Raw genomic sequence first — 23,162 nt, 5'->3', positions numbered from 1 at the left:
TAATTACGTGAGACCCAGGTCTAAACGTGCCAAAAATTGCTGCCCAATCCCATTGCCCTGTGGCAGAGTCTATTAATATTGACATAATTGTCCCTTGCTCATAAGGTACAGTCACCAAGTCAATAGCACGTGTGGTGGAGACCAATGTCTGCAATATGCAAAGATCTTCATGCCTGTCTTTAGCTTCCTCTATGCTTGATTCTCTGAGGGCGACCACAATTTTCATTTAGAGTGAATTCTTCATTATGTAATCAAGCAAGTCAACAACAAAAACACTGTTCCATAATACATGAGGAAGCATCAGCACAAGTTATTACGAAAACCTGCCTGTGAAGCACCAAAATTTGATACCCCCTCTCGATATGTATGTACAATACGGCAGTCTCATACATGTCAATGGTTGAAATGTATATAGCCAATTCATTTGGGTTTATTTCACACAAAACCCTTGCTATATCAGCAGTCAGCAATGAATATAGCTTGATACAAGGTTGTGCATACTATGAGCATGGACACAGTTCTACTTTGAACAACAGCTTCACAAGCGGCATCGAATCCCCTTTCTCATCACATAAAGCAACCACCCGATAACCAGGCTTGAGTTCGCTAACAGGCAAGCACATCTGTCCAGCAAAGTCATCCCTGGCAGTCGTATCATCCTCATGAACCTCTAATCTCAATACTGCAAGCTCCGGCACCCTCAAATCAAATTCAAACTCATCAATCCAAATCGGAACCCAGCTATCATCTACGGTAGCGGTCTTCTTCATCACAGTGTCCGCTTCTACCCCAGCAATGCCAGCCTGAAATGCATCAAGGATCGAAATCAAAAATTAGGCCAACTCAAAACTGCATAATAAACAAAACACAGTAACCCCCCTATCTTGGCACCGAACATAAGCATGCTGCTAACTAGACATACAATTCATTCTCTGCCAATCCTCATCCATACATGATTAAATATGCCCATATGTTTAGCTTGTATAATGACAAACAGACAAACCAATATGCCCAGGTACGAATGATAAACAAAAGTCACAATGGCCTACCTAAAAGGATGACAAAGAATGTGTGTGACCCACTATGCAATGTCCCTCTTTACAGAAATACAAAAACAAATGTTAACTATCGCTCACAGTGGCCCACATATACATAAGACGATGCTTAATTAGTGCCCCTTTTACATGTGGCAACGGTCCACAATTGCTCCTAAGACTTTCATGCTTTACTAACGCCTTGAGAAGACTTGTAAGCTAGCTTTTAATATGGGCCACAAATTAGACGAAGAACACTTACCCGGGCATAGAAGTCTGGTGCAGAAAATGTATCAAAGCTCCTTTTGCCAAAGTGTTCAAGCCAGCCATAGCCAGTGCAAACCTTCACCTGGATGAAATTGATACAAGAACAGGACATCAGAATTTGTTCCAAAAGAAATCCCAAGATGCAATAGACTGATCCAACCTTACCTTTAGCTTCAGTTTTACAGGTAACGGTGTTTCCGGATCAAACATGTTCACATACGTGCCATGATTGCTTGGAGAAAGAAAGCTTGGCTTCTTGACATAACCACAGCCGCCATTAGCTCTGAAAAACCCTTGAGCAACCCATAGGTGTCTCCCATATCCCTGAAGAAAAACCAAATTATAAATCTCCTACTTAAACAATATCAATTATGTCAGAGTATGCAAGCAGAAGAAAAACGCGACGCGCGAAAGAGAGGCAGGGGCGTGCGCGTGGGGGGGGCGTGGGGGGGGGGGGGGGGGGGGGGGGGGGGGGGGCGCTCAACCCAAAAACTCCGAAGGCACAATGATACAAGATGATCAAAGAGTGACTAGTAAGCCAACTTTGGATCGGGCAAAAGCTCTAAAAATACCCAACACAAAAAAAAAAAAACCACAAAACTCGGGAAAGAATATAAAATGGGTAAAATGCATGGTACAAACCCTATAAGTGCCTAGAATCCCTACCAGAAGGGTGGCCAACCCACAACCAAAGCCTTTAGTGCACGTGAGAAAATGGGCAAGATGTCTGGTACAAACCATATAAGTGCCTAGAATCCCTACCAGAAGGGTGGAAGGGTGGCCAACCCACAACCTTATAAAATGGGCAAAATGCCTCGTACAAACCCTATATGTGCCTAGAATCCATACCGGAAGGGTGGAAGGGTGGCCAACCCACAACCAAGGACCTTAGTGCACGTGAGAAAAGCTGTAGGCAGGACAAATTTTCAAAATTTCTAGCTTCAAACCTGCATATTTGCTGCCACCATTTGTGCTCCATGTGCCCAAGCCAAAATTGGATTGTAATTTGATGAATCAAACCGTAAGCCGTAAGGGTAAATTCGTAAAAAGTTGTAATGCGTGAACCTGGAAAGCAAAACAAAAATGGTGAGCAGCACTGATGAAATTGAAAGTACAATGATGCACAGGACAAGAACTAATAATGACAACATCTTACTTCACAACAGCAGCAGGGTCAGACTCAGCTACTTTTGTGAGTTGAGGTTCGCTCAAGCTAACCCTTTTCACATACTTGTCGATTTTGAGACAGTCCACCAAGGCCTTTCCCTTAGGCTTGCCCGCATTATGTATCGTGATTAATCTCTTATACTCGTTTGAGACATGCTCCTCTTGTCGTCTCTCTGGAGGCCTACTCTCTTCATCACTGTCTTCCTCTTCACCTTCTCCTTCAGCTGATACTCCCACATCCTATAGAGCATTGGGCAAAAGAGTACACACATTTGAGCTTTGTAGAATGACCACACATCGAGCAAACGAAAATGTTTTCCTGTGACAAGAAGACAATTGCGATTCCATTTTTCTCTAACCTTTTCTTGATTTTTGAAAGAAGAAATCTCTTCCCCCCAAATTGATCTCTTCTTCTCAGCCTTCACCTCCTGTGCAGCAATTTTTTGCTCAACCTGCTTAGGGGCAGTACTTTTGTCAGCCCCAAGATATTCCTTCGGTGGCTTTGTTGATATGAGGATTCTGCGCTTCAAGCTTTCAGGAGAAGGAAACTCTTTCATACCCTCTGCGTTCTCTGGTTGATAAAGAATTGGACCAAATGTTTCCACTATTGTCTGCTCAAAACTCAAAAACAATGTTTGACCATTATCGACATAATGTCTTCATCCCAAGCTGTACTGAAAGTATGTGCACCCTATCAATTTCTATGAATTCTCAAAGTACCTTAGCTGCCTTGGCTTGTAATTGCGGTGGGAGATGGTCTTCCAAAGTTACAATTACAGGATAATCTGACTTAATAAAAGCGTTCTCCCTTATCGCTATGAGGCATGTCTTGAATGAAACTGGCGATGTCAATGTCCTATACGCATGAAAACACACGAGCTCTCAGCATCCAACAACATTGCCACAAATGTAAACACAACCAATCGAGAAATGGAATGCTTGCAGAGAGTGAAGAAAGCCATGCACTAAAAATGAAATATTGTGGGTAGGTTCAATAGCATGACCAATGCACAGACTGGTTATTTGCACAAGCAAAGGTGTAAGAGCTCCTTGGAAACAAGTAATTGCAGACATAAAACAGACGAGTGAAACATTGAAAGGCTACTATGTGAACATTACTTTCCGTGGAAAACAGAAACATCATCCTCGCTCGAATTAGGCCAAAGATCAAGCTCGACCACACGAACACCCCTGCACAATGCTTCCGCAATGGGTTTCTCACTACATGCACTGCTGAACTGATTACCGGTGAGGTATGAGTTGTGGCCAGTGAATACAAAGTAATGGGACAATGGGCCTGTCATGTCCTGATGAATCTGCCATTGCCACAAATGTTAGCCATTGCTGCGAACTTGACATTGTCAATCTATATGTAAAGCTAACCAAAAAAACATTTGGCCGTAAAAGAAAGGAAGACACAGACACACAACCTACTTAGCATACATGATGTGGAATACATACGATAAAAAGCTAACCTTGGTATTAATGGCGAAATTTTGCTGGAATACATACGTAAAAGAAAGGAAGACACAGACACACAACCTACTTAGCATACATGATGTGGAATACATACGATAAAAAGCTAACCTTGGTATTAATGGCGAAATTTTGCTGGGTGTCAAAAAGGAACTCTATGAAATCTTGAAGCTTGAAATGCAGCGCAGGCGAGGTTTTTAGGAAGGTCTCCATGAGAGTCTTGGCTTGAGCCTCTGAGACGTGCCGTTCCTGTTGCATCTCAACCAGAAACTTGTGGAAATGGGCCGGATTCATCACCCCATTGGAAGAGTACTTCTCAAAGAGAGGCTTGAAAGCATCAGGAGAAGGTCTGAGAGCCATGCTTTTCTGCTTGAGCGAGCCTTTCTTGTCCTGGTAGATGTAACGAGGTCTCGATTTCTGCTTGAGTATAGCTGAAACCCACTTCGATACAAGCAAAATTAGAATACCCAACTGAATGTCTGTACAAATCAAGAAAACCCAAGTCCAGTAACTGACGACGGAAGGAGGAGAGCCAAAGCTGTCTCAATGACGATGAGTAGAAGGGCCTGATCTGTTAAAAAGAAAACGAAGCCTCGCTTCCTTTCCACAATGTCGAGAATCCCGGAAACTTTGATGGAGCGACCTGACGGCGACAGATGGGAGGGACGAGTCTAGACTTTAGAGAGCTCAGAGCAATAACCGAAAGCACGGATTTGTGGGTCCCGCTTCCAGCACACATTCATCAACGAATGCAGTCACGGGAAACGCGCAATAGACACGTAGCACTGACGGCCGTCTTGTGTGTGGCACCGTGCAACGGAGTGATCTGTCGGCGGGCCGTGGACCCGCACTTTGACGGTGCCTTGGATAAGCCGAGCGGCGAGCACTATAAGAGGGCCTTCCCCGGCCCTCCGAGAAAAACCTGGGGGTTCTAACTACAATATAAAACTTCTTAGGGGGAGCCCTCGATCTGATGATGAAGAGCCCCATAGGTGCAAGCGTAAATAGGTAAAACCGGCACTTTTTTGTGGCTTTTTTATTGGGGGTGCTTCAGCCACCCCCACATTGCAAAAATGCCATTATGACGTGCTCTTGACAGTTTGTTCTCTACAAACGTTAGAGATGACGAGCACTATAAGAGGGCCTTCCCCCGCCCTCCAAGAAAAACCTGGGGGTTCTAACTACGGTATAAAACTTCTTAGAGGGCTCCGGGAGCCCTCGATCTGATGATGAAGATCCCCATAGGTGCAAGCGTAAATAGGTAAAACCGGCACTTTTTTGCGGCTTTTTTATTGGGGGTGCTTCAGTGCCATTATGACGTGCTCTTGACAGTTTGTTCTCTACACATGTTAGAGATGACTTGCTACTCTTAGTTCACCCTCTAGACGCACAAAACGACCCTTGAGTGCCATAGACCTCTAATGGGTCTATGGGGGGTGTTGTTAGTGGGCTCCCACAATTGCTCCTTGAATGGAACAATGCTCACACCATTCATTGGTACAAATGAATGTGGAGGTGGAAGATGGGCATCTATGGGGTTGCTCTAATGCCACTAACAAGCCCTTTACTTTGAGAGGGCCCTTGTTGCAAGTTGTTAGCCAAAGATTCTCTAAGAGGCTCCCCCATATACCCCTTAAAGGCAAAGATAAAGGTCCCTTCGTACAAGAGACAACTATCCCATAGCCCACGAACACCTGCAAGTGAAAAAAATACATGTTACTGCTACTTTTTAGTCCGGGGGTGCATCTATCACCCTCCACATCAAAGGATTTCCATTATAGTAGGCTACTTCAGGTTATGTACTATAATCAAAATGGCCTATGAATTTTGAGAATAGCGTTATTAAGAGAAATAGAGTGAGCATGTTTATGAGACTACTTTGAGAACATAAAGGGTAAACTTAATTAGAGGTAGCAACATAACCATTAGACTTTATTAACTTGGCATGAACAATACTTTTGCAAGAGAGAAAATTAGAGAACTTGACAACAGTTAAGGATCGGATTTACTTGGAGCTGGTTCCCCCTCCAATAGGCTTTTGTATTATAGATTCTCACATAAAGAGAGACTTGGTAAAACACAATCTTTGTGTTCCTTGTGACCTAGGTGATACAATGAATATGGAAAGCTTCATGCATCACGAGCATAACATAAACTTTGTAAAAGCATTAGCCATCCCCGGCCTCAATCCCAAGGCCTCAAACACCTTCGAAGGTGGAGAGAGCTAGCGGGGAATGAGGGTAGGGAAGAGGAAGAAGAAGTAACATCTGAGAAAGAAATAGTTTCTCACTTATCATCACTCTTCTTTCTTAGCATAGCATGATAGCATAGTAATGAAGATGGAAAGGTGGCAAGCTTAAGGATTGAAGCATGGCTCTTGGTTGGATTTGCATTCCATAGCCAAGAGTGTTGGTGTAGGCTCTCAACTTCTCAACAAGCTTGGAGAAGAAGATGGAGTTCTTGCACTTTGCCAAGTGAGAATGAGCATGAGAGTATGTGTGAGAGAGGGTATATTTCCAAGCACACCCCTAGCTTCCTTGGTCGACCGCTTCTTGTAGCTCGAGCTTCAATTTGATTGGACCCCTACAAGCTTAGCCAATCACATGATATAGTCATATCAAGCAACCATGCTAGTATTAGGACAAGTGTCCTTCTTACCCCTTTGAGAGAGAGGGCTTGAATAAATGCATAAATAATTAATTAATAAATTAAAATCTCATTGGCCCCTTTAGAGGCCAACCAATAGGCTTTAGGCACCTTATGAGGGCAACATGAAGAGGAACTTAACATGTGTCCTTGTTGCTTCTTTAGACTAGGTTTGCCTTGTGTGAGGGTGTGTATTCTCTCTCATGCCCCTACAAGTAGGGCTCACCCCCGCATGAGTAGGAATCTTGTTTGACTTTTGGAACACCTTAAGCCTCTCAAGCACCTTAGTCGGCAATCATGACAAGCACCTTAGTCAGCAAGCACGAGAAGCACCTCAAGCTTGGGTCGGGTTCCCACCTCAAGGTTGGGCGGGGTTCTTACCTCAAGCACAACCCTAGCTTGCCTAAGGACTAAGGACTTTTACACTAAGCATTGGAGACCTTTAATGAAGCTAACCCTAAGGTCTTTCAAGCTCCATTAGCTAGCATTGCTCTTTGATAGACCATCTCTCATTTGGGCCCATTAACTTTGACCCTGTGTCGATATAGATCCATAAGCATATGCCTATATTCTAACTCTTGTTCCCATTTATTCTCCCACATTAAACGATCATTTTAATATGAGAAAATCATTTGGATTAGTTAGATATTAGATTTTATGACATTACCTATCTCTTGAAATCATAGTCGTCCTAGACTATGAGGTAGAAGAGATAAAGCCTTAGTCATTAGTTGATGGTTCTTAGTGGGTAGAGGATCCTTTTTTACCCTACAACATCATTCCAAGATGGATGACTAATCCATTTGAAGCTTGGGAGACTTAGCTGTCGCAAGCATGTTTGCTCTCGAGCCCATTTCATTATCCCAAAGTAGAGTGACAAATTCTACTTGGTGTTTGAGAGACGTCATCATCACAAACATGATTCTAAGCATGCATACTACTTAAATTTGTGCACAATAAAAAGAGGATTAGTCTTATAAGACAAAAACATTGATCATTTAAAAGGAAACATGTACATTTGCTTACTCTAATGCAGCATTGTAAGCATTAACAAGGTATGATACTATCCTTAAGCTTTTTTCCTTGCATCCATCTAGCATCTTCAAAAGGATGATTTTTTAGGTTAATAAGATAATGTCGGATATTCTTACCATGTCATAGTACCTTGTCCTCATGCCAAAGGATAGCTTTGGGTTGTCGCACCTCTTCTTGGTCTTCGATTTTTGGGGTGTCTTCAATGATTGGTTCTCTTGGTTGGTGGCTCTCCTTTGTAGGGCTTAAGTAGGCTCACATGAAAAGCATTGTGTATGAGCCAATGGTTTGGAAACTTGAGTTGATAAGCCATGTCATTGATTGGATTCAAGATTTTAAAAGGACCATAGTATCTTTTTGCTAATTCAGCAAATACATTTGGTGGCTCGTAATATTTTTGCCCGTTGTTTGCCTCAATCGATCCTTGGGAAACTTGAGTAAGACCCAATCATTTTATGTGAACGTTAAGGCCCTTTTGTGCTTATCATCAACAACCTTTTGCCTCTGTTGAGAGATGGATATAGCCTCCTTAATCTTTTGGAAAGATTCATGTAGGTCACGGCTATACTCATCAGCAGCAGCGAAGATCTTCCCATGTACTTTAAGTAGCAAGGAACTTTTAGGTCTTCCCTCTATGATCTCAAAAGGTGTCTTTTCTGTAGTAGTATGGAAAGTATTATTGTACGCGTACTCTACAAGGGGTAAGTACTTCTCCCATTGTGAGAGTTGATCTACTTCTATAACATAAGTCTTTAGTAGATCGATTATCATAAGATTGGCTATCTCACTTTGGCCATCCGTTTGTGGGTGATAGGCCGAAGAGAAATTCAATCTTGTTCCTAGATTTTCAAAGAGACCTTTCCAAAAAATACTAGTCATTCTAGGATCTCTATCTTACACGATGGATGTTGGCAATCCATGGTGTTTGAAAATCTGAGATATGAAGATGGTTTCCATTTGGTGTGCCTTAATAGTCTTTTTTACAGGAATAAAGTGTGCTTGCTTGCTAAACCTATCGACTAATGTTCATATTCCCATATTCCCATGGATAGACTTGGTTAATCCAAAGATAAAATCCATGGATGTACTCTCCCATGGTGAATTAGGAATTGGCAATGGCTAGAGTAATCCAGGTTGCTTCCCTCTATCATACTTGGTCTTTTGGCATACCACACATTTTAAAACATACCCTTGTATGTCTACTTTCATGGTAGGCCAGTAGAAGTGTGTCTCTCCTCCTCACACATAGCCTACTTCCATGGAGAAGATAACCATCCTGCAAGGTGAATGGTCCTCTTTCTTCCCTAAGGCAAGGGCTGACATTATGTCTTTAAAATCAGGGTCAGTAGCGTACTTGTCTATCATAGTAGATAGACCATTGTGAGTTGCTATAGACACCGCATTGACTCTTGGTTGTCGTGAAAGTGCATCGGCCACTTGATTATGCTTATCAGTGATGTGAGCAATATGAAAATAAAATTGCGAAAGAAAGTTTGCCCGCCTCATTTGTTTGTCGGAAAGCTTGGTTTGCATCATGAAGTACTTGAGACTTTGGTGGTCCATTCGCAAAATAAATGGGGTCACCAATAGATATTGCTTCCATGTGTCTAGGGCATGTAGAATAGCTAAAAGCTCTTTTTCATATATGCTCAAGACCCATTCATCGGTACTGAGCCTTCAGCTCTCATATGCTATGGCATACACTTCTTGAAGCAAGACTGCTCCAAGGCAATCACCACAAGTATCACATTGGACCTCAAATGGCGTTGAGAAATTCGGAAGCATAAGCACTGGTTGGGAGGTAAGCTTCTCTTTGAGCTTGTCAAAAGCATTTTTCTCTTTAGCAGTCCTCAATGTTCTTCTTTGTTAAGTCATGTAGTGGTCATGCTATTTGAGATAATTTTGCTATGAAGAGTCTATAGTATGCACAAATACCAATAAATCTTCGTAGCTCATGTAGATTCCTTGGATTAGGTCATGTAGTGGTCATGCTATTTGAGATAATTTTGCTATGAAGCGTCTATAGTATGCACAAATACCAATAAATCTTCGTAGATCATGTAGATTCCTTGGATTAGGCCATGCTTTTATTACCTCCAACGTTGATGGATGCATACGGATACCATCCTGAGAGATAATATGACCTAGGTATTGAATCTCTTGAAGGAAAAATTCACTCTTCTTTTGATTGATAAAAAGCTTACATTAGGACCTTTTATGGATTGTTTGATAAAAATCATGTACGTAGAAACTAAGCTTTTTATTGATTTGTCAAAAGCAGGAGAAGTTACAAGGGGATGGTAAAACCAGGCTCATTAGCATCTACGTGCATGTTCTTTTTCCTGTACTTGAAGTACAACCTTCTTTCAGGGAACTTTACATTAACAGCCATACGGTCAAAACCATAGTGCCCCTAAGATGACATCTTCATATTTGAGAAAAGAGATTAAGAAATATTCTTTGTCAACATAGCCTTGGACATGAAGCCTCAATTTTCCAATCAAGGGAGTAATTGTTGCCCCTTGAAGGCTCCATCGGCTACAACAACATCTCCTATCTCATGAGCTTGAATGCCTAACTTGGTGGCCAACTATGTTGCTAGAAATTGTGAGTAGAGCCAATGTAACATTTAATGGCCTAAAAACTTGTGTGTAGCGGAAATTAGCATGAACATAGTGGGCATTTCATTAGAATAGATTCCTAATGAGAATTACAAGAGTGCTTGGGTGGAGAGATCAACAAACACCTAGTTAGATAGCATGAACAATACTTTCAAAAGAGAGAGAAATTAAGCTATTGACAACAATTGAGGACCGGATTTACATGGAGCCGGTCCCCCCTCCAAAAGGCTTTGTATTATGGTTTCTCCCATCAAGAGAGACATTGTACAATACAATTCTTTGTGTTCCTTCAAGACTAGCTAGTGCAATGAAGATGAAAGCTTCATGCACCAAGCAAAACACTTATCAACCACAACATCAATTCTCTCCGGTCTCAGACCCAAGACCTCACACACCTTCGAAGAAGGTGAGAGCTAGCGGGGTATGAGAGTAGATTGAGAGGAAGAAGGAGTATTCTTACGAGAAAGATGTACATCTCCTCACATAATCACTCATATTAGCATAGCTTAGCTTAGTAATTAGCATGGTAGAGGAGATGAGCATGCATTGAAGCTTGGCTCTTGGTTGGATTTGCATCACAAAGCCAAGAGTTGTTGGTGTAGGCCTCCCTTCTCACAAGCTTGGAGTAGGTGATAAGCTTTCCATTAAAGCTTGAGAAGGAGAGAGAGTCTTCTTTACTTCACACATAAGATTGTGTGTGTGTGTGTGTGTGTGTGATAATGCCTTGCAAAAATCAGCCCCCTCTCTCTCTTGGTCGACCCCTCTTGCTATTTGCTCATGCTACTCTCTCATTGGACCTCCCTAGGGCTAGCCAATGACAATTAAGCAGCAAAAGTGATAGCCTTCTGACATGTGTCCCCCTTTCCCCTTTTGTGAGAGCTTTAGGTAATTTAATAATTCAACTAAACTCTCATTGGACCCCTTTGCCTCCTGGCCGATAGGAATCAGGCAAGCCATTGGGTTGTTGAATGCTCATTGGACCCCTTGGGAGACTGTCCAATAGTCTTCTAGAGGGATTAATTCTCATTGGTTATTTTATTAAGTGTTTTTAAATTAATTAAACTAGATCTACTCTAGTCTAATTCTCATTGGTCCACCTCCAAGGCCATCCAATAGGAATTGGGTACACCTTGTGGGCATCTGGGCTAGGGAGCTGACATGTGTCCCTCATTCCCTTTGTGTAAAGGGAGCTTGTGTGTGTGTGTGTGTGTGTGTGTGTGTGTGTGTGTGTGTGTGTGTGTGTGTGTGTGTGTGTGTGTGTGTGTGTGTGTGACTTTCTCTCTCATCCCCTACAAGCAAGGCTCGCCCCCTCCTATGTAGGGATTGCTAAAGACTTTTGGGACACACACAAAGCATCCAATCTTCCCAAAGTTTGACCTTTGGACACAACCTTTGAATTTTGGAACCTTAGCATTTTGGAAGTCTTAATGGGCTGAACCTTAGGGTCTTTTAAGCCCATTATTGCACATGGCTCTTTTGCAGATGGCCCCCCCTTTGGATCCCTATTTTCCCTCCTTTGGATCCCTACTGTGGCCGGTCTGCTAGCTTAACCAATATTCTAGCTTTTTCTCTCCTGGCACTTCCCCATATTAAATGATCAGTTTAACGTGAGAAAATCATTTAGGAGAATTAGATATTGATTATTATGACATTACCTCTCTCTTGAAATCATAGTCGTCCTCGACTATGGGGTAGAGAAGAGAAAGCATATTCATTAGTCCTTTTCTTAGCGGGTAGAGGATCCCTATGTTGCCCTACAACATCATTCCACAATGGATGACTAGTCCATTTGGCGATTCATAGCTTGAGGCTGCCGTAAGCATGTCTGCACATTAGTCCTATCAATCTTCCATAGTAGAGTGACAAGCTCTACTTGGTGCTTGGGAGACGTCGTCTCCGCAAACTTGATCTAAGCATGCATACTTCATTTTTGTGCACAATAAAGAAAAAGAGAGTCTTATAAGACAAAAACTTTGTTCATTTTTAACATTTTGTACATTTGCTTACTCTTGGGAAGCATTGTAAGCATTGACAAGGTTTAGGTTATCCTTTAATTGTATGCCTTGCATCCATCTAGCATCTTCAAAAGGATAATTCTTAAACTTAATAAGATATCGTCGGATAGTCTTACCGCCTCTTAGTACCTTGTCTTCATGTCGGAGAATGGACTCGGGCTGCAGCACCTCTTCTTGGCTCTCGATCTTTGGTGGGTATCAGTAGTTGGTTCTTGAGGTGGCTCTCCTTTGTAAGGCTTTAATAGGCTCACATGGAAAGCATTGTCTATGAGCCCAATGATTGGGCAACTTGAGTTGATAGGCCATCTCATTGATTGGCCTAAGAATCTGGAAGGGACCATAGTACCTTTTTGCTAGTTTAGCATAGTACTTTTGGTGTCCCGCAGGATTCTTGCCCGTGGTGTGCCTTCATCGAGCCTTGGGAAATTTTAATAAGACCCAATCGTTTTCTTTAAAGGCTTGGGCTCTTCTGTGCTTGTCAGCAGCAGCCTTTTGCCTTTGTTGTGAGATAGAGATAGCATCCTTAATCTTTTGAAAAGATTCTTGTAGGTCTCGGCTATACCCATCTGCAGCAAAGATCTTCCCATGTACTTTAAGTAGCAAGGGACTCTTTGATCTTCCCTCACTTACCCCGAAAGGTGCTTTTCCCGTGGAAGTATGTACAGTGTTATTGTAAGCATACTCCACTAAGGGTAAGTACTTCTCCCATTGGGATCTTTGATCTACTTCCCTTACATAGGCTTTTAGTAGATCGAGAATTGTTAGGTTAGCTATTTCACTTTGGCCCTCCGTTTCTGGATGATAGGCCGAAGAGAAGTTTAGCCTTGTCCCTAAATTCTCAAAGAGACCCTTCCAGAAATTACTGGTCATTCTAGGATCTCTATCCGAAACTATGGACATTGGCAAGCCATGGTACTTGAAAATTTGTGAAATGAAGAGGGTTGCCATTTGATGGGCTTTGATAGTCTTTTTGACAGGTATAAAATGAGTTTGTTTATTGAACGTGTCAACTATCGTCCATATTCCCTGTATTCCCATGGATAGACTTAGGCAATCCAAAGATAAAATCCATGGATATGCTCTCCCATGGTGAATTAGGGATTGGCAAGGGTTGAAGCAATCCAGGTTGCTTCCCTCTATCAAATTTTGTCTTTTGGCATACCACACATTTAGAAACATACTCTTGTACGTTCACTTTCATGGTAGGCCAATAGAAATATGTTTCAATTCCCTTTAAGGTAGACCGAATCCCTCTATGCCCCGCATAAGAAGGAGCATGAGATTCATACATTACTTTCTCACGTAGTGAGTTAGTAACGCATAGTCTATTGCCATAGAGAAGATAACCATCTTGTAAAGTAAATGGTTCTTGTTTCTTTCCTAATGCAAGGGCTGAAATCACATCTCTAAAATCGGGATCAATAGCATACTCATCTATCATTGAAGATAGAACATTGTGAGTTGCTATGGAAACCGCATTCACTCTCGGTCGTCTTGAGAGTGCATCAGCTACTTGATTATGCTTGCCAGATGTGAGCAATATGAAAATGAAATTGCGAAAGGAAATTTTCCCACCTCATTTGTTTGTCGGAGAGCTTAGTCTGCGTCATGAAGTACTTAAGACTTTGGTGATCCGTTCGCATAATGAAAGGAGTCCCCAATAAATAGTGCTTCCATGAGTCTAAGGCATGTAGAACTGCAAGGAGTTCCTTTTCATATATGCCTAGAATTTGCTCAACAGGGTCGAGCCTTCGAATTTCATAGCCTATGGCGTGCCCTTCTTGAAGCAAAACAGCTCCAAGGCAATCACCACAAGCATCACATTGGACCTCAAATGGTTTTGAGAGATCCGGTAGTGTAAGTACAGGTTGAGAGATAAGCTTTTCGAAAGCATTGTTCTACTTACCAGACCATGTATACCTAACGCTTTTCTTTGTTAGGTCATGTAATGGTCCCGCAATTTGTGAGAACTTTTCTATGAAGCGTCTATAGTATGCACACATACCTATAAAGCTTCTTAGTTCATGAAGATTCTTTGGTTTAGGCCATCCTTTTATTACCTCTAACTTTGATGGATCCATTTGGATGCCATCTTGAGAGATAATGTGACCTAAATATTGAATCTCTTGCAAGAAAAATTCACTTTTCTTTCGATTAACATAAAGTTTATTCTCTCTTAAAACTTGAAATATTACCTGGAGGTGTTGCTTGTGTTCATCTAATGAATTAGAGTAGGTGATAATATCATCAAAGAACACTCCAGTGAAGGTTCAATGAGGCCCGAACAGCTTCTCCATCAAGAGGTTGAATGTGGTTGGTGCATTGGTCAAGCCAAAAGGCATGACAATGTATTCGTAAAGACCAAATGTGGTGCGAAATGCGGTCTTTACAATGTCTTGATCAACTATCCTTATTTGATGATAGCCACTTTTTAGGTCAATCCTACTAAAGTAGGTTGATCCTTGTAGCTTATCAAATACTTCTTCTACCCGTGGAACGGGAAACCTATTCTTGATAGTGATCCTATTTAGTGATCTATAGTCAACACACATACGATATGTGCCGTCTTTCTTTTGCACTAATAGCACAGGTGAGCAAAATGGAGATGAGCTAGGCCTAATCATGCCCTTCTCAACTAACTCGTGCACTTGCCGCATAATCTCCTCTTGTTGAGCTTGAGAAACTCTATAAGGAGGTTTGTTAGGCGGTGAACTTCCTGGAAGAAGTTCAATTTCATGGTCATCATTACCTCGTTTAGGAGGTAGCTCACAAGGGATGTCGTCAATAAAGACATCTTGAAACCCCTTGAGAAAATTGGATAACTCTAATTCCTTTTGGTTGCTTTTATTTTCTTTTGCTAAAGCATTAGGTTCATTTTGAGAATCTTTAACAAAAATCATGTACACGGAAATAGAGCTCTTTATTGACTTGTTGAAAGCTGGTGTATGTACAATGGGGATAGTGTTACCCATTTCCTTAGCATCTATGTACATGTCTTTTTCCCTAAACTTAAAGGAGATTCTCCTTTCATGGAATTTAACATTGGCAGCCAGGTGGTCAAACCATGGTGCCCCTAGGATTACATCTTCATGCTTGAGAGGAGAGATAAAGAAGTCCTCTTTGTCCACATAGCTTTGGACATGAAGCCTCAATTTCTCGATTAAGGGAGTGACTGAAGCTTCTTGCCCCTTGAAAGCACTGTCTGAGGATAGAACATCTCCCATCTCATAGGCTTGTATGCCTAGCTTGGTGGCCAACTCTATAGATATAAAATTGTGAGTAGAACCAACGTCAAAGAGAATAAAAGCATCATGTTCTCTTACCTTTCCCCAAGCATCGCATAGAGGAGATCCATTGTGGTGAGTTTGGTGAGTCTCCTCCTCTTGCATTTCAACCAAGGTAGCTCTAGGAGGATCTTGGCAGTTGTTCTTTTGGGGACAAGCACGGTACACATGCCCTTGTTCGCCGCACTTGAAACACCGGTTATCCTTGCGATAACGCTCAAGCTCTTTAGAAGAGAGTTTGTTTTTTCCTTTGTAAAATCCCTTCTCTTTAGCTTTGTTGGAGTTGCCCTTAGGAGACTTTTGGACATTGTCCTTCCCCTTAGGCTCGTTGGAACCCTTGTTTTCCGTGGGCTTATTATTTCTATTAGCCCCCGTTTGGAAATTAATTCGAGAGGCAACCATAGTATGGTGTATTACCGCCGATATGGTACGTGGCCTTTGGGAGTTGATATACTCCTCCATTTCTTCGGTTAAGCCCGCACAAAATTGTTGCTTTTGCTTTCCAAAATCCAACCTTTTGAAGACAATGGCTTTGAGTTGTAGGTCCCAAAACTTGTCTACATATTTGTGGATGGATTCATAGGGAGAGAGCTTTAAGCTTCGCCATTAGGTGACTAGTTTGTTTTTGGCATCAATGGCCAAAAACTACTTCATAATGGAAGCTCTTAAAGCTTTCCATGTTTGTGGAGCTTCACTGTTGGCTCGTAGGCTAGACCACCATTTCCTGGCGAACTTTTGAAAGTGCATAGCTACATGACATAGCTTAGAGGACTCCGTGAAGCCCTCATCTCCGAACGCCGCATCAAATTGTTGGATAAAGGCCAAGACTTTGTCCGTAGCACCAAAGGTGCCATCATAGGTAAGGAAAGAGATACTCTTACCTCCCTCTTTGAACTTCTTGAGCATCAAATTGTTGGATAAAGGCCAAGAGTTTGTCCGTAGCACCAAAGGTGCCATCATAGGTAAGGAAAGAGATGCTCTTCCCTCCCTCTTTGAACTTCTTGAGCTTGAACTTCTTGGACGACCTCTTCCACGCGGTATAGGATTTCCTATGGCCTCTTCTTTTTGATGGTTCAAAGGTTGCACCATCACTTTCTTCAGAAGGTGAAAATTTGAGGCAGGTGGAGAAGAGGGTGACCTGTTTCTCGCCTTTTCTTGTCTTGATCTTCGTCGTCTTCACCATCACTTTCATAAGAGGAAGAGGATGAAGAAGATGGAGAAGAGGGTGTCCTCTTTCTCACCTTTTTCTTCTCTTGCTTTTTATCATCCCTCTTTGAATTATGGTGTGGAGAAGGGTGCGATGGCCTTCTTCGCTTTGGTGGTGATGGAGAGCGTTTAGCCCGAGCCGTCTTCGTGGAGCCATCTCCGTCGAGGTGGCGGGAGACTCACTTCTTTCTTGTTCCTTCGGTGGAGGCTCTTGAGTTCTCCTTTGGGAAGGAGATGCATCATCAAGAAGTAAATTCTTGAGCCCTTCGTATGGATTCTCTTCTTCTTTCCGAATCGGAGAGAGACCTCTTTTGGAAGTCTCACAAGGAGGCTTCCTAGGTGTTCTCTCGTCATGGTGGTGAGCTTGGAGAATCCCATGAGCACGGAGCTGCCGTTACACTTCACTTTGGAGAGATGGATTTCCCATGGCTTGTTGAAGCCTAGAAACAAGATAGTTAACAAGCATCGGGGCATCATTAGTAGCTTGCTCATTAGCAAAATCAAACCTATCAACATTAATTTCACTCTCTTTACTATTGTCAGCCATTCTAACAACTTTTAGGTGTAAACTTTTTAGGTGTACTTTGGCACTTCAAGCCCTAGTTGCTACTCCTCTTTATCCCTTTAGAAAAAGCACTCAAGCTACTGTACCCGTGGCTTGAATACCATTAGTTGCAAGGAATAGAAGAGAGGGTCGTTCAACACCAAAACAGCACCGGCTCCTATCAAGCTTCTAATAGCTCAATAGTGGTTTAAGCCCCGTAGGACTCCACTATTAAGACCATAGCTCTCGACAGTGATGCCCCGTTAACTGCACAAAGGCAGGCGCACTGCAAGACTGAAAATTCCCTATTCTACTTACTCATAGGCAATTAATAATACCAACCATTTATAGCTAGCTTGAGGACCTCCCTTCTTGAGCAAGAAAGAGAAACCTTGTGCTCTGATACCAATGTAACATTTAATGGACTAAAAACTTGTGTGTAGCGGAAATTAACATGAACACAGTGGGCATTTCATTAGAATAGATTCCTAATGAGAATTACAAGAGTGCTTGGGTGGAGAGAGCAACAAAAATCATAACACCTAGTTAGATAGCAAGAACAATAGTTTCAAAAGAGACAGAAATTAAGCTATTGAAAACAGTTAAGGACCGGATTTAGATGGAGCCGGTCCCCCCTCCAAAAGGCTTTGTATTATGGTTTCTCCCATCAAGAGAGACATTGTCCAATACAATTCTTTGTGTTCCTTCAAGACTAGCTAGTGCAATGAAGATGAAAGCTTCATGCACCAAGCAAAACACTTATCAACCACAACATCAATTGTCTTCGGTCTACAATGAACTATGGTTGCTTCAACCCATACAAAGCCTTGTTACAATTGCACACTTTGTCCTCTTGTCCTTTTATGACAAAACCACGAGGCTGCGTTACATAAACTTCCTCAAATATGTCACCATTCAAGAAAGCAGTAACAATGTCTGATTGATGTACATCCCAACCAAAATTAGCTGCCAATGCACATAGAAAACGCACAGTAGTCATACGACAAGTGGGAGAAAAAGTCTCTTCATAATCTATGCCTTTTTGTTGTGCATAACCCTTTGCAACAAGTCGAGCCTTATGGCGATCGATCTCACCATCCGACTTACGTTTCAACTTGTAAACCCACTTCGTACAAATGGCTTTTTTGCCAGGAGGCAAATCACATAAAGTCCATGTGTCATTTTCTATAAGTGCATCATTTCTGATTCCATGGCAACCATGCAATTTTCTGAATTCTGTGCTTCATCAAAAGACAGAGGCTCCTCAACATCATGTAAACTAGACACAGCCAAAGCATAACAATCTGATGCATAAGATGCATGGCGAGAGCCTGAACGAGTACAAATAGACAAAGGTGCATCCAATTTACTGTCACGCAAAGTGTGCACCAGCCATTTTGGCATACCTCTAGCCTGCTTGTTTTCAGCCCTTTCCTCATCAAGTACATCATGTACATCTGCATCAGTAATAGGCTGATCTAGAACATTTTCAGAAACCCCCATAGGTTGTACATTTGCCTCATTGGAACTTACACTCGTATTTCCACCACTGAAAAGAGGCAACAAAGTGTCATAAATGTCCTGTGAGCTTCCATTACTGTCTCTAGTACATGACAACAAGGGTTGAACAAAATCTTCCACAAAGACTACATCCCGTGAAACCAGAATACTTTTGTTTGTGGATGATACAACCTGTAACCTTTGATTTCATCACTATAACCAACAAAAATACATTTGACAGCCTTATCATCCAATGTTCTACGCTGCACTTGTGGCACCAAAGCATATGCCAAACAACCAAAAACACGCATGTGCTCAATAGAAGGCTTTCTATCATGCCATGCTTCATATGGAGTAATAGACTGCAAAGCTTTTGTAGGACACCTGTTAAGTACATAAGTGGCACAAATGATAGCCTCAAGCCAAAATGCGGCAAAGCTTGACTTTTGACCATACATTGTGCCATTTCTGTCAGTGACCTGTTTTTCCTCTTAGCAACACCATTTTGTTGAGGTGTATAAGGCACTGTACATTGGTGTTTTATCCCACAACTAGCCAGACATGCATTAAATTCATGAGACATATACTCCCCCCCTCGATCGGAACGGAGAGTGCCCATAGTACATTTCGAGACATTTTCAGCCATAGCCAGAAATTGTTTGAAGCACATAAAACTTTGGACTTTGCTTTAATCCAAAATACCCATGCATGCCTGGATTAATCATCAATGAAAGTTACGAAGTACAGGTAATTGCCCAAGGACGGAGTTTGCATGGGCCCACAAACATCACTATGCACAAGCTGCAACCTGCATGTGGCCTGAAGTGAAGCATCCTTTGGAAACTTAGAACGCTGCATCTTACCCAAAATACAACCTTCACAAACATGTTTGACAGGTGCTTCAAGAGGCGGCAAAGAAGCAACCATATCAGATTTCTGCAAACGCAGCAAACTGGAAAAATTCAGATGACCAAAACGTGCATGCCAAAGTTTTGCATCTAAAATAGCCCTTGAATCTGCAACAGTATTTGCAAAATTTTGTCCACACTTGTCATACAAAGTGAGCTTATATAGCCCACGACACAAAAGGCCAGATGCAACAATTTCATCACCAAAACGAAGATCATGAACTGTACATTTGTCATCCACAAATTTGACTACAAGTCCAAGTCTAGCAAGTGCGGATATAGACAAGAGATTCTTCTTGATCCCAGGTACATAAAGTGCATCAACAAGTGTGAAAGAACTGCCATTAGCAGCAGTAAGAACAATCTTTCCAACTCCCTGAGCTGGATAAGAGGCATTGTTGGCACAAGTGACTGAATTCCCATGAGGGACAGACTCAAGAGAAGTAAACAATTCACGATGTGAGGTAATGTGCTTTGTAGCACCACTGTCGAAATACCACACATGTGAATCTGCAGCAACTGACAAGCATGCATCATGGACAGTAGGATTGTAAGTGCACTCTGCACTAAAAGCCCATTCTGCATCAACATCAGCATTGCAGTCTCCTTTTACAGAAGACTCAACAATGGCTGCATTTGTACTGGAACCAGCATTTGCAGTGGAACCACCCTCTTTCTTCTTAGCCTCTTTTGCCTTCAACTTAGGACACTGCTTGATCAAGTGATCATTAGATTTACAATAATGGCAACGCGTCTTCTTTTTGCCCTTATCACCAAAATTGCCAGACGAAGTGATGCCAGCACAAGCATTAGGAACAAAATCTTTGCCACTCGCAGCAGAACCATAAGAAGTGGCTACATTACTGTTACCACCCTTTCTTTGAGAAGCAATAAAAGCCTGTTCAACTGCAGGTTGCCTAGTCCTGTTTTTTCTAGAAAGTGGCTCTTGCAACAGCAATGTGCATAATGCATCAAACTTGACAACTTCTGGATTTCCTTGGGTCATCAGTCTCCAAGTACTAGCAAAAGTCTGGTAAGAATCTGGTAAGGCATCAAGAACAGTCTGCACTAGGGAACTGTCTGAAATGACTTCTCCTGCAGAAATAAGTTGCTCATTGATATCCTTGACACTAGCAAGGAAAGTGTCCATATCATCTTCCTCATGCATAATCTTTGACTCCAGCTCTTTATGCAGCAAAGCAATTTTAGCCTCATTGCGACTTGCATAGAGACCAGCCAAAATATCCCAAGCCTATTTTGCAAATTTCGCTGAACGGATGTGAGGAACAATGGTGCGCTTCACAGACAACGCAATCAATGCATGAGCCTGCGCATCCTTAACATCCCAACGAGCTTGTTTTGCCGTAGGCAAAACAACTCTAAAAGCAGCAATCCTTGTAGCAAGACCTACAACATCCTCAACATTGCCTACATCCTCAGAACCAGGATGTACATCAATGCCCTGCACAATGTTCCAGATGCCCTTTGACACAAGAACATGTTGCATCATACAAGCCCACATAGCGTAATTGTCCCCATCCAACCTGTCCTCAACAACAAACATCTTGAACACATCTATGTTGTTGTTGTCAGCCATGGTAAATGCTGCGCCTGATGTGAAAACTGCTCGAAAATAGGAGAAACGGAGCGGGAACAACACATGCTATATAGCACAAACCGTAGAAGACTGTAAGGCACCTGTTATGCAGAAAACGGAACTGATAGAAATTCTACACAAAATGACAAAATAGTCTATGCAGTACTGCCTGTAGTAGTGGAAACGGAGGCCGAATGAGCCCGAATCAAAAATCTGAGCACACCGAGCTCTTTGAGGTCTCCTGAAGTATTTGTCGACCTGCGAACACTCGCCAAACCTCACTGAAATCGGAGAAAGTGAGCTGGCGTGTACTGGAGCAGATGGCGACTAAGCTCGAGAGGACGCAACCTGCTCTGATACCAATTATTGGAATTAGGGTTGCAGAGAAATGCACATAGCTTGGAGAAGACGAAGGAAGCTCAAGGCACACAATAGAGAGTGTATAACTTAGTGCAATGGAAAGATAGATAGCCTTAGAGTGATGGCCGTATATACAATGCACGGGGGCAAAACCTAGTAAAGAGGGAAAAAATGCCCCGGCGGTCCTAGTGTGTTCACACACATCACTACCACATGTATGTTACACTCACACACCTTCGAAGATGGTGAGAGCTAGCGGGGTATGAGAGTAGATTGAGAGGAAGAAGGAGTATTCTTACGAGAAAGATGTACATCTCCTCACATAATCACTCATATTAGCATAGCTTAGCTTAGTAATTAGCATGGTAGAGGAGATGAGCATGCATTGAAGCTTGGCTCTTGATTGGATTTGCATCACAAAGCCAAGAGTTGTTGGTGTAGGCCTCCCTTCTCACAAGCTTGGAGTAGGTGATAAGCTTTCCATTAAAGCTTGAGAAGGGGAGAGAGAGAGAGAGAGAGAGAGAGAGAGAGAGAGAGAGAGAGTCTTCTTTACTTCACACATGAGATTGTGTGAGTGTGTGTGTGATAATGCCTTGCAAAATCAGCCCCCTCTCTCTCTTGGTCAACCCCTCTTGCTATTTGCTCATGCTGCTCTCTCATTGGACCTCCCTAGGGCTAACCAATGACAATTAAGTAGCAAAAGTGATAGCCTTCTGACATGTGTCCCCCTTTCCCCTTTTGTGAGAGCTTTAGGTAATTTAATAATTCAACTAAACTCTCATTGGACCCCTTTGCCTCCTGGCCAATAGGAATCAGGCAAGCCATTGGGCTGCTGAATGCTCATTGGACCCCTTGGGAGACTGTCCAATAGTCTTCTAGAGGGATTAATTCTCATTGGTTCTTTTATTAAGTGTTTTTAAATTAATTAAACTATATTTACTCTAGTCTAATTCTCATTAGTCCACCTCCAAGGCCATCCAATAGGAATTGGGTACACCTTGTGGGCATCTGGGCTAGGGAGCTAACATGTGTCCCTCATTCCCTTTGTGTAAAGGGAGCTTGTGTGTGTGTGTGTGTGTGTGACTTTCTCTCCCATCCCCTACAAGCAAGGCTCACCCCCTCTTATGTAGGGATTGCTAAAGACTTTTGGGGCACACACAAAGCATCCAATCTTCCCAAAGTTTGACCTTTGGACACAACCTTTGAATTTTGGAACCTTAGCATTTTGGAAGTCTTAATGGGCTGAACCTTAGGGTCTTTTAAGCCCATTATTGCACACGGCTCTTTTGCAGATGGCCCCCCCTTTGGATCCCTATTTTCCCTCCTTTGGATCCCTACTGTGGCCGGTCTTCTAGCTTAACCAATATTCTAGCTTTTTCTCCCCTGGCACTTCCCCATATTAAATGATCAGTTTAACATGAGAAAATCATTTAGGAGAATTACATATTGATTATTATGACTGCCAGGGTCAAACAGGATGAAGGCATCATGCTCCCTCACCTTTC

At 42.3% G+C, this 23,162-nt stretch overlaps 1 protein-coding gene across 2 annotated transcripts; it reads right to left on the bottom strand.

Moving 5' to 3' along the window:
* Positions 1-290: 290 nt before the first annotated feature.
* LOC147421887 (phosphoinositide phospholipase C 2-like) lies at positions 291-4,596 on the bottom strand. 2 transcript variants are annotated; one of them, XM_086503726.1, is made up of 9 exons: positions 4,056-4,596; positions 3,588-3,784; positions 3,189-3,324; positions 2,828-3,079; positions 2,458-2,708; positions 2,249-2,366; positions 1,467-1,625; positions 1,297-1,383; positions 291-803 (listed from the first exon to the last, which is right to left on the bottom strand). In XM_086503726.1, exons 1-9 carry the CDS (start codon positions 4,302-4,304, stop codon positions 501-503), a joined length of 1,752 nt encoding a protein of 583 aa, XP_086359852.1. In that variant the 5' UTR covers positions 4,305-4,596; the 3' UTR covers positions 291-500. The 2 variants fall into 2 exon arrangements, with proteins under 2 accessions (XP_086359852.1, XP_086359853.1); XM_086503727.1 differs by lacking the exon at positions 4,056-4,596 and adding an exon at positions 3,944-4,030.
* Between the last annotated feature and the right edge of the window lie 18,566 nt (positions 4,597-23,162).

The sequence above is a fragment of the Adiantum capillus-veneris genome, chromosome 27 (assembly GCF_014529385.1).
Source record: "Adiantum capillus-veneris isolate H3 chromosome 27, ASM1452938v2, whole genome shotgun sequence".
Classification (NCBI taxonomy): domain Eukaryota; kingdom Viridiplantae; phylum Streptophyta; class Polypodiopsida; order Polypodiales; family Pteridaceae; genus Adiantum; species Adiantum capillus-veneris.
The sequence above is the reverse complement of the archived record's forward strand: the minus strand, read 5'-3'. Positions and strand labels throughout refer to the sequence as shown.